The 12,207-nt window shown below is 43.3% G+C and overlaps 1 protein-coding gene across 2 annotated transcripts in view; it reads right to left on the bottom strand.

Annotated features, from left to right (window-relative positions):
* The window catches only part of ADCY8 (adenylate cyclase 8), a 107,510-nt gene that overhangs the window by 63,582 nt on the left and 31,721 nt on the right, over nt 1–12,207 (bottom strand). For both annotated transcript variants that reach the window (XM_060277611.1, XM_060277612.1), the window contains exon 2: nt 3,886–4,035. In XM_060277611.1, the coding sequence (XP_060133594.1) occupies nt 3,886–4,035 (150 nt within the window). The remainder of the gene's footprint in view (nt 1–3,885; nt 4,036–12,207) is intronic.

Genomic DNA, 12,207 nt, shown 5'->3' with positions numbered 1-12,207 from the left:
TGGGGTCTGGAGGTGTAACAGCAGTTCCAAGTGGAATCCCAGCCAACAATAGCGACCACCTGAGAGGTGGGCAAGCCCACCAGAGAAGTGATGGAACTGAGTTCCGGCTGAAAAGAAAGCCCCAATTATAATGTATCATATATGATTTCATGTTCAATAATCGCATATCTATACAGTCGTACCTCGGAAGTCAAACGGAATCCGTTCCGGAAGTCCGTTCTCCTCCCAAAACATTTGGAAACCAGGGTGCGGCTTCTGATTGGCTGTAGGAAGCTCCTGCAGCCAATTGGAACCTGCGGAAGCCTCATCAGACGTTTGGCTTCCAAAGAACGTTCACAAACTGGAACACTCACTTCCGGGTTTGCGGCATTTAGGAGCCAAAATGTTTGAGTCACAAGGTGTTAGACTTCCGAGGTACGGCTGTATATGCCTGTGTATTATCTTATCTGATAATTACATCATATCCAATTGTTATATGTTAATTTTGGTTTCATTTCATTTTTTTCTTATACCTGAAGGAGCGTCTCCACCCCCATCGTTCTGCCCGGACACTGAGGTCCAGCGCCGAGGGCCTTCTGACAGTTCCCTCGCTACAAGAAGCCAAGTTACAGGGAACCAGGCAGAGGGCCTTCTCAGTAGTGGCACCCACCCTGTGGAATGCCCTCCCACCAGAGGTCAAAGAGAACAACAATTACCAGACCTTTAGAAGGCATCTCAAGGCAGCCCTGTTTAGGGAAGCTTTTAATGTTTGATGAATTTCTGTATTTTAATATTTTGTGGGAAGCCGCCCAGAGTGGCTGGGGGAACCCGGCCAGATGGGCGGGGTATAAATAATAAATTATTATTATTATTATTATTATTATTATTATTATTTCTCTGACAAAATACCTCATGTTTTTTTTCTTTTTCTCATGATCTCCAATCAGAAGGTATATACAGGTGTATAATCAAACCAAATAAGTCCACACACACAGAGCACAAAGTCTACAATAAAGTATGACTGAAGTACAAACTTCCTCTGAAGTTGAGCTCCTTAAGGAAAGATCATAATAAGTAAATATGTGTGACCAGACCTTTTTACCAGCTTTCCTCTCTTACACCTCTGAAGTGCAAAATCCATTTCATGCCCTCTCCTATAGGCACTTGCCTTCTGGTTTATGAGCCTATGCACACACCACTTTTGACTCCAGAGAGAGAGAAACCACTTCACACATGAAGGACTTTATCTGTCAAGATCCATTTTGCTCATCTCAGCAAACTTTTCCTAGAAAAGTATAGACTCAATTATCTCTGAGGAGAGGGTGAACTTAAACTTCCTGCTCCGTGCCTGACTGGCAGAATATAAATAGCTTTATATGGTCCTGCATTTATCTCCAAGTGACATGTCTCATATTCCAGTACCTAGAAGTCTTCAGTTCAATGACTAGTTGTGGCAGCTGTCAAGCATATAAAAGAATGCTCCGAAGAGATTACCTATCTTCTCAAGAATCCATTTTCCTTCAGCATTCTTCATTAAAAGAATAGAATAATCAACTCAGGAGGTATCAAACTCCCTACATTAATTACAAAGGATTCTGGAGAAAACAACAACAGCAAAAACGATATCACTTCTTACATAATTTAGTGCAGCCAACTCCTTTATTTTCCCCATTTTGAAACCATTTCACCTAGAGCAGTGGCTGTAGGAGATTATCTCAGATCCCTCCACAGATTGGGGTCTTTTGGGAAAGGGGGGGGTCTTTATCTATGTATGTATGGATCAGTCTATTTTGCATGTGGCACTCGTAAGTTCATTTCATCCTGTTTCAAGTATCAACCTGCGATTCCCCCACCCCCACGTGCATGGAAATTCAAATTATTTTCACTGTTTCTTCACAAATATTCATTGTCATACATTTAAAATGTGCTTTTTTTGTATGCACTTTCTCCCAAAATGCACGTTCCTACTGAGTTTGAATGGATTGGAAAGATCTGGCCCTTTATGACCATGATCAAACTAATCTACTATAAGAGAACACATGTAAATCAACCCCAAAGGTTTATGGAGAGATGGGAGTTTTTTGTGACCTGGAATAATAGCTTCAGTGACAATGTACAACCATGTGCTGTCTTTCATTTATTGCTGTTATTAATTTATTGCAATTAGCTTTTGTTTTTGTTGTTAATGTAGTTTTTAAAAATTGTATGCATTTTAACCAAAATGTGCATTTTTTTTCACATTCTGCTCCACTTCTTGAGCTAAGAACTGTATCACAAAATCTGGAAAAGTGCAGAAATATAAGGGTACCTATGCTCAGATCTAGGGTATTCATCTAAGGAATGCAAATCAGGTTGGCACACTTTAAAATGTGGACTAAGTCAAATCCTTGAGAACCCCATGCTAAATACGTAACACATTGGCAAACGTGGGCTATAAACACTGTTACAATCTGTAGCTTGCAAATTGTTGAGCATTTTGTTTCTGATCGGCTCCTTATCCTCCCACACAGGCAACATACTTTTTATATTCTTGGTGACTTTGTTTCGATGAGTTGCAAGAAACTTTTGATTTAAAGCTTGCTCCCATTGCTGGCTCCTGATTAAAAAGGAGAGATGTGAGGTCTTGATAAATATGGATAAGCAATTTTTTATTTCCCTGCACTTCCAATCTTTTCCACTTAGGGACGGCTTGATTACATAGCCTACAGAAAATGTGAGATTGCTGGATAGGGAATGAGAACATTCCTGAGAAATCAGGAGTGATAGGCTAGACCTGCAAATCACCTAAAGGAGAAGAGGGATGGGCTGTGAAACCATTCTGAGAACTGTAACTCTGCAAGACGAATGGCTGGAATCATCTCCCAACAACTACAGTCTCCGGGATTCTTTCCAGGAAGCCATGACCGTTTAAAAGTGGAATGAGACCATTTTGAATTTGTAGTGGAGATGGGGCTTCAGCTGGATATCGACCTCATTCTTTAATGTACAATTTATGCATTTGGTTTTGTTGCCACAGATTGACACAGCCCATTGCACTCATAAAGGGCAGTGGGGGTTGCGGACGAGCTCAAAAGAAATCTGGGAGGGGGTGGGCTGTAGTTAGGCTGAGTCATGGGGCGTGCCGCTGATTTTGATTGGCAGCAGCATTTTACTTAACGCCCATGTTGCTTTCGATTTCCCCCACTCTCGGCAAGCCTTCGAATCTCCCACCTGCCCGCCGCTGCATTTAGGCTTAGTCGACACTGCTTGCCCTTTCGTGGGGGTTGCCTGTATTCAGGGGCCCAGAAGGAATTTTGCCACTTGGCTGATTGACTGTTGCCATTTGGTTTTTGCCTACTGACAAGCAATTTGTCACAACTTGTTAGGTTGGCCGTTAGGCTTTGGTTAAAAATTGGTATAGGAGGGGCATGGCATAAAAATGCCTACCCCCCTTACTTGCTCCTTATAGAAGTATTCCGTTAAAGGAATCCTGGGGCTCAGGGACTCTAGTCCATTCATCCTGCCATAGGCAAGGATGGTGCGGCCATTACAGAGCCGAGCCTTGGGGAACATTCCTTGGCGGAGGAGAGTGCCTGTGAACAGTACCTCCAATCCCTTGGGGTGTTTACTTGACTTACCTACCATTGGGTAAGTCGGAGCTGGTCCTGACCCAAATGGGTCAGATGGAATTGGTCCTGCCCAACCCGGGCAGATGGAAATGGTCCTGTCCCTTAGAGTGGACAGATGGATTAACCAAAGCCTAAGCCAACATTCAGAATTAAAATGTATTTTCAATAAAGTTGTGGCCAAAATAATGCCAAAAACCCAAACCTAAAATATCGTGTCAGTTGTGAGTTATTTTGGGTTTTCTGGGAGCTTTGTCATGCAAGGCTGCATTTCACAACTTCATTTCTTCCATTACCCTACCTGCCTCTGGTTTTCGGTTTCCAGCCTCAACCGAGCTTCTACACATCTCCGGGTCTCTAAGAAGGCTTGGCGTTGAGCTCGGTCTGATAAGTAGCTAATGAAGATCCCAGCGGTATTCATGCACATAAATAAAACCGCCTGAGCTGCTGTCTGAAAGAAAGAAGAAGGAGGAGGAACATTAACGGCACGGCTGTATCGTAGAAACAGAGGCATGCACATACCAATAGAAGACAGAGCTGTGAAGCGATAAAAATACTGATATACACTGCAGTCCCCAATGTGTTAAACTGAATTTACTTCCAGGAAAGTGTGCATCCAATTGCAACCTCAGGTGATGAATTATCTTCCCACTAACCAATCCATTTAAATAAATCTATGCAACCATGCTACATGGAACATACTGAGATGCTGAAGAAAGTGTATGATAATAGCTTAATAAATGATACCTGGCAATCCTTTTTTTTGACATAGTTACCATTTCATAACACCCTTGTTCAGTAGGCATACCAGAAACGCAACAACAAAGAAAGCCAAAATCAAGTCTGCTTTCAAATGATAGTTGCACTGCATGAAGCTGACATTCTGTTGATAAAAACTGAATTTTTAGTCGATTAATCTACCCAATAGAGAAGGATAGAATTCTAAAGATAAAGGGAAACTGTTTCTTGAATTCAGATATATAAGTATAAATATAGCATAGATATGGACAATAGTTTTTCTATGTAGTAAAATATTGTGTATAGTATAATGATAACGATATTTTTACATGCATTTTGCTATGTGTGTGTGTGTGTGTGTGTGTGTGTGTGTGTGTGTGTAAAAAGTAAAGGGATTTAATAAAGGTTGTTTTGAACTCTTAAAACAAAGAAAGAAATATGATCTATAGGATCTCAAAGGCATTGAAACATACAATACTTTCTGTGCCAGGAGGAAGAAATAGACTGTGTTTGGGGGCATTAAACTCTCAATGAACCACAAATGATGCTTGCTAGAGCTGAGTCACAGCAGTGGAATCAGGAATGATTACAAACATAATTAGCCATTTTTTATTTTTACTTTTGGGGGACAGAATGTCTTCTGAAGCAAATGATGTTGTTGTGACTCACTGAGCAGTTTAGTATGTAAGGAGAAGAAGATCAGGGGGAAAGTATGGATTGCAATGGGCATTTGTCATTATTATTGTTGTTGTTTGCCGCCATTGGATTGTTTTGGGTGATAAAGTATGTCTTGAATGAAATCACTGAGCAAGTTTGCATGGATTTGTTCCTTCTCAAAGTGCCTATGTCTCACTCTGTTTTCTTTACCCAGTGATTCTCCTTCCTTCTAATCCTGGAGCTATCAGGGCTGTGTGTTCTGCATTTACACAAGTAGGGCAGAAAAGTCAAAGTAACTGGTATCACCCTTAATATCAAGAACAGGGCTGTCTTAAGCCCATCCAGCGCCCTGGCGCTAGGTCCCTCTAGCGCCCCCCTCCAGAGCCTCTCCAAGGGCCCGGGAGTGCCAAGCGGACCGCGGCAGCAGCGGGAGGCCACCTCAGAGGACTCCGCGCTGCGCCTCCTTCTCGTTTCCCCAGCGCTGGGTTCCGCTCAGTCAAGCTTCGCCACCAGTGCGCGCACCACGGGACCAGCAAGAGATGCTTGGGCGCTGTGCGCATGCTGGTGGCAAAGCTCGACTGAGCGGAACCCAACGCTGGGGAAACGAGAAGGAGGCGGAGCGCGGAGTCCTTGGAGAAGGAGCGCAGTCCTGGCCAGATCGCCGGAACCCTGCGCTCACTTGGCGCCCTTCCAGCGCCCTCCAGCGCCCGGTGCTGTGGTTCTCTGCGCCACTAGCCTCTATGGCTAGGACGGGCCTGATCAAGAATATTTTTGCTCTCTATATTTAAAGCAATTTTTAGACCCTCCTGCAAAGGTTGTTTTACATTGTGAAATATCTGAAGCTGAAGGATTTCCGGTGCTCAGGGATTTCATAGACTCAATCTGTCTTCATTTCCTAATATTTTAAATTTACACTACATCTCCCTGGTATCGCTCACTTTGCTGTCCATTTTTGCCTTGGAGGGGTGGCGTGTGCCCTGCTAAAATGCAGATAAGTGTGATTCCTACCGTTGTAGTCCTTACTTATTTTAATTCCATTTCTGAATCGCTTCCCATGAAATATCTCTGTGCGATTTCACAGCCAAAAGCCCAACAAATAAAACCAATCCCATATGCCAAAAAAAGAGCAACAATTAAAACCAATTTCATAGGTAAACACCGTTACAAATCCAACGCAGATACAGGATGGGAGAAAGTATTTCACTTAAGCAGCTTGGTGGGAAAAGAAAGGTCATCAACAGGCGGCAAAAAATACTCTAGAGACAGTGCCTGGTTGACTGACAACAAAAGAGAGTTTCAAAGAGTTGGTGACTCCACACTATTGTATGGAAGGGATCATTTGATGACCATAGTAATGAATGGGGGGCGGCTATTGCACACCCCTTCCCTGCCCTGATCTCTAGAATTTTTTTACTGGCAACTCAGACCCATTGGTTGATTTAGCCTGCTTCCTAGGTGCAGTCCTGTCTGTTAAAAAGAAATGGGCCAGATCACATATGGTTGGCTGCCAACACGATCTAGAGCAGGGGTCAGCAAACTTTTTCAGCAGGGGGCCGGTCCACTGTCCCTCAGACCTTGTGGGGGGGCAGACTATATTTTGAAAAAAAATATGAATGAATTCCTATGCCCCACAAATAACCCAGAGATCCATTTTTAATAAAAGGACATGTTCTACTCATGTAAAAACACCAGGCAAGCCCCACAAATTAACCCAGGGATGCATTTTAAATAAAAGAACACATTCTACTCATGTAAAAACATGCTGATTCCCAGACCGTTCACCGGCCAGATTTAGAAGGCGATGGGACCGGATCCGGCCCCCGGGCCTTAGTTTGGGGACCCCTGATCTAGAGCAAAGAAAGTGGGGAGCTGGTTGCCAATTCTGATTGGAAAGTACCAAGACAAATTACAAATATATGTAGAAATATACTTCCTTTTTGTAATGCACTATTGTCTGTGAGGGGTGTTAGGGGAGCGGTTGGAGGATGGATGGTGGCTAACAGATTGAGGTTGAATCCTGACAAGACAGAAAAACTGTTTTTGGGGGGGAGGGGCGGGCAGGTGTGGAGGACTCACTGGTCCTGAATAAGGTTCCTCCTCCCTAGAAGGGTCAGGACGGGGAGGCAGTCTCCACCACTCCTCCTCCTCTGCCCAGTCCCTGACAACAGTATTAAGTTTTTCAATAAATTGGGCAGAACACAGAGGAACTGCGGCATCAGCCATTCTGCTGCTGAGGGATATTCTGTTTTATCATGTTCCAGGTTTATGCTCTCCTCATTAAATCTAAAATTGGTTCATCACCCCATCTCTCAAGCATCTTTGCTGTTCGCCTCCCTTGTCTCTCCCACCTCCAAATTGGTAAAATAAACATTAACTTGTTCCTTTCCCCCTAATTTAGTGCTCTGACACATACATGGAGCTGCATATCATATAAATAGCTCTTTATTACAGCATGTCTGAGATTTTGCTCTGCGCTTATGACTGGAACATTTGCTGTGCATTCATCAGGCCAGATGGAAGACAATGGACGGAATATTGGATTTTACTCAGGACAGAAGATCCTGTACAACTAACTGGTGACCCACTAGGGAAGGGGCCATAGCTCGGTGGTAGAACATCTGCTTTGCATGCTGAACAACAACAACAACAACAACAACAACAACAACAACAACAACAACAACAACTTATTTATTTATACCCCGTGCATCTGGCTGGGCTTCCCCAGCCACTCTGGGCAGCTCCCAACAAAATATTAAAATACAGTGATCCATCAAACATTAAAAGCTTCCCTAAACAGGGCTGCCTTCAGAGGTCTTCTAAATGTCTGGTAGTTGTTGTTCTCTTTGACATCTGGTGGGAGGGCAATAAAACATCACACGTTCCACAGGGCGGGTGCCACTACCAAGAAGGTCCCAGGTTCAATATTTGGCACCTTCAGGTAGGGATAGAAGAGGCTCTTGTAGGGATAGAAGAGGCTCTTGTCTGAAACCTGATTCAGTATAAGGCAGCTAGCACATTTGCAAAGCTAAGCAGGGGCTGCTATGGTTTCAAAGTGGATGGGGAACCACATGTTGAAATTCCTGCGTTGTAGGGGGTTGGACTAGATGACTCTTGAGATTCCTCCCAACTCTATGATCCTATGTCCCAAGGAATATTAGATTTTAGATCCTCAGTGTTTCCTGGGCTCCTCAACCACCAAAGAAGCTCACAAATGTTGAGGGAAGAGAACACAGCATGGCGGCCACATGCTGTGCTTTTACAGTCTTCTATTTGCTAGGTTGTCCTCTATTTGAAGGAACACAAGACTTCAGATTAGGAGCTCAAAGGGCAAACACTTCCTGTTCAAAAAGCCAGATCCCATTTTCAAGGTGGCTTAGGCAGGGGCGGAGGAAGGGGGTGCGGTGGGTACGGTCCACCCCGGGTGTCACCACTGAGGGGGGGGGTGACAAAATGCCGGGCAGCACTCACTGCAGACTCTCTCCTGGGAGAGCTGCGGTAGCTTGGGCGTGCGCAGGCTCCGCGCTGGCCAAACAGTCTGCCCGCTGCCTCTCCCCCAGATGTAGGGCGGCTGAGTGGGACGAGGCAGGCAGACTCCGGAGGCCCCACGGTAAGCCCTGCCCCTATGGGTGGCTCACCCCACCTCTATGGGCGGCTCACCCTGCTCTCACCCCGCCCCTATGGGCAGCTCGTGCCGCCCCAGGTTCCTGAGTGGCTTCCTCCGCCACTGGGCTCACATTGTTTTGAGCTGATCTGGACACCCTGTCTCAGCCCTCTGCTTCCTCAGGTAAGAACATAAGAACTTAAGAAGTGCTCTGCTGGAGCATATCAGTGACCCACCTAGACCAAAATCTGATACTCACAGTGGCCAATCAGTTGCCCATGGCAAGCTCACCAGCAGGACCTGGGTATAGCAACCCTTAATCTGGGTAACAGCTTATTTTTGAGAATGGCTGCAGCATAGCTGTGTGTCCTACTTTACAGAGGACAGTCCTCTCTTTGAGAGCATCCTCTAGTTGATGGGCTGTCCAGTTTAGAAACAAAGAAGTGTCAGAATGAAGAGCAGGGATTTTGACAGTGCCCATCAACAGTTGGTACCTAAGAGGCACACAGGTCCTCTGCTGACAGTCCTCACTACTTGGGTGAGATGTCCTGTTTTTGATTTAAATTATAGTATTTATTTCTAAATTTGAACGTATACATGTGAATTAGCATATGTAATTTTGATGCAAACCTGAACCCTCTTTTATCCTCTTTTTTGGTGGTGCGTAAGCAAACACCCTATCATACACTAAACCTAGCAAAATTAGTTTGCATGAGCCAAGAGGAAGAATGTTCTGCCTCCTCTTCAAAGTTACCTCCAGCTATATAACTACTGCTTCCTGATACAGTCAAACTGAAATAATTATTTGCAAATTATTTTGCTTACCAAAAAAAGCCTTCAAGTTCGTGTGTGTTCTTTTAGGGCTAGTGTGCAGTACAGTGTCAAATTATGAAGTCCCCCGTTCTAAAGTTGTCTCTGCAGCCAAAACTCATCACATGCTGCACCAATAACGCAGACTGGCCTCCCTTAGATTCTTAGCCTCCATTAAAAATAAATAAAATAAATTTATACAAGTCTGAAAAATGAATTTTAAAATCAGAACTTGAAATTTGACTTTCAAAATTTGATATTAAAATACTTTTTTAAATGCCCAAACTTTTAAAACATGATTTTCTTGTTGCAATTAGGCATTGAGGGGGGGGGGATTCAATTCAATTTAATGAAAAATGCCTAATTTGCAGTTCTCAACCAATATGCAAAGTGAAGCACAAATCAAAATTTCAAAATTCACACGCCTCTGAATTGTGAAATGCTGTTCTTGAATCACATAAGGATAACAAAAATGCAGATATTAGGGAAAGTATGATTAAAAATACAGATACCAGGTGAAAGAACACATGCAAATTATTCAGGCAAATTGCTTGCAAAATGTGTATATGAAGAGAAAATCACATTAAAATTAAAAGATTTTTTTTGTAATTGCAAACTTCTAAAAGGTGGAAAACTGAATTTAAGATTTGAAATTGTGAGAAACTGGAATTGACAGATTTGTCCAAACCTAGCTGTAATTTTCTATTATGAAAACTATTCCCACCCCAATTATTATTATTATTATTATTATTATTATTATTATTATTATTATTTTGCATAAACCTTGGACTGCCTTTTCAAAGACCATAGAATGCAAGAGAACCATCTTCTTGCCAGACTCATTTGACCTTCATGTGTCTATTTCAGACAAAATCAGACACTTTCCAGACTTTTCATTCTTTTGCCATATACTTGGGGAGGCATTAACTATTTCCAGAAACGCTTGCCCTCTCTAGAGGATTAATGGAAACTAACCAGATTGATCGTATCAAGTCCTGTTATCAATTTCCTGGAAGCTAAGAGCTCTTATCTCCTTTGAATCCACATAGAAACCAAATGTCAGATCATATCAAATTTACATTTACAAGATATCCTACACACTGGGACCTTGAGGCACTTGCCAGAGTCAATATTAAAAACAAACCACAATAAAATAAAATAAAAATCCACACCGAAGTCAATGAAGCATGGGTGAGCCACAGTCAAGCAGGTGAGATAATTTCATATTTGAAAATGGACCTTAATGCAATGCAATTCATTTTTATCTGCCTCCTGTCATGCAGCATATATAGCAAAAGGTTTTGCTAGCTGAGATCACAGGAAAGAAAAAGATGGAGGTGGTGGCAGTGCTTTGAATAGATCAGAAAGCAGTATCTCTCTGGCATTATGTGAGCTAACACAAGCATTCGTCTGACTCGGTTCAAATGGAGACATTTGCCCCAGATTCAGAAATTAGTTTTCCTCCTCCTCCTCCTCCTCCTCCTCCTCCTCCTCCTCCTCCTCCTCCTCCTCCACACAAAAGTTGAGTTCCCAAAACAGAGAACGTCTGCTGTGCTCCTGATGGCACCTTCACAAGAAAAATGGGACCTGAATGTGTTTTCCACCTCTAGAATCCTCCTACTAGGGATGGAGGAGAGATCTGCTTCATACAGATTTCTACATGGGTTTTGGTAGTTCCAACCCAATCCCATCAAACCATCTCTTGCACTGAGCAGCTTCTTATTATCTCTGATCTGCTGGTACATTCTTGGGTTTTCTTTTATGGACTTCTCCTCACACCCAATCATCATATTTAGGTAGCTCCATCCATCCATCCATCCATCCATCCATCCATCCATCCATCACCATCACAATCACCATCATCGCCATCATCATAGAAAGCTCTTTATGGAAGGAGTCTATATGTTTTAGATCAGGCATCCCCAAACTTTGACCCTCCAGATGTTTTGGACTACAATTCCCATTATCCCTGACAATTGGTCCTGTTAGCTAGGGATCATGGGAGTTGTAGGCCAAAACATCTGGAGGGCTGCAGTTTGGGGATGCCTGTTTTAGATGCTGAGATGGTTTAGATGCTCCTAGAAAAGAAATCCGTCCAATATATAACTGTATATTTCTTCCTGATGGGTATCTGTCTTAGCCTCTTGAAGCAAAACAACAACAACATGGAGTCTTTCTTCATCATCATCATCATCACCATCACCACATATTTCTGTTGTTGTTGTTGTTGTTGTTGTTGTTGTTGTTGTTTAGTCATTTAGTCGTGTCCGACTCTTCGTGACCCCATGGACCATAGCACGCCAGGCACTCCTGATTTCCACTGCCTCCCACAGTTTGGTCAAACTCATGTTTGTAGCTTCAAGAACACTGTCCAACCATCTTGTCCTCTGTCGTCCCCTTCTCCTTGTGCCCTCCATCTTTCCCAGCATTAGGGCCTTTTCCAGGGAGTCTTCTCTTCTCATGAGGTGGCCAAAGTATTGGAGCCTCAGCTTCAGGATCTGTCCTTCCAGTGAGCATTATTATTATTATTATTATTATTATTATTATTATTATTATTATTATTATTACTACTACTACTACACAAGCTTTTGCATATAGAGCTCTGTTCCACTGTGTTGGAAGCATTATCCTCACCTGGCAGAGACCCAAAGATAAATATTAGAGAGATGGTGTAGGGGTTGGGACCAGGGCAGGCACAAATTCCAGTCAGCTCACTGGGTGGTCTCGTGCCAGTCACCTAGCCTACTTCACAGTGTGGTTGAGTAGGAGCAGGGGCATAGCCTTAGGGGTGCCAGGGGTCCATAACCCTGGGCGCAC

The sequence above is a fragment of the Zootoca vivipara genome, chromosome 8 (genome assembly GCF_963506605.1).
Source record: "Zootoca vivipara chromosome 8, rZooViv1.1, whole genome shotgun sequence".
In the NCBI taxonomy this organism is placed as follows: domain Eukaryota; kingdom Metazoa; phylum Chordata; class Lepidosauria; order Squamata; family Lacertidae; genus Zootoca; species Zootoca vivipara.
This window is presented reverse-complemented; position numbering and strand designations above follow the sequence as displayed.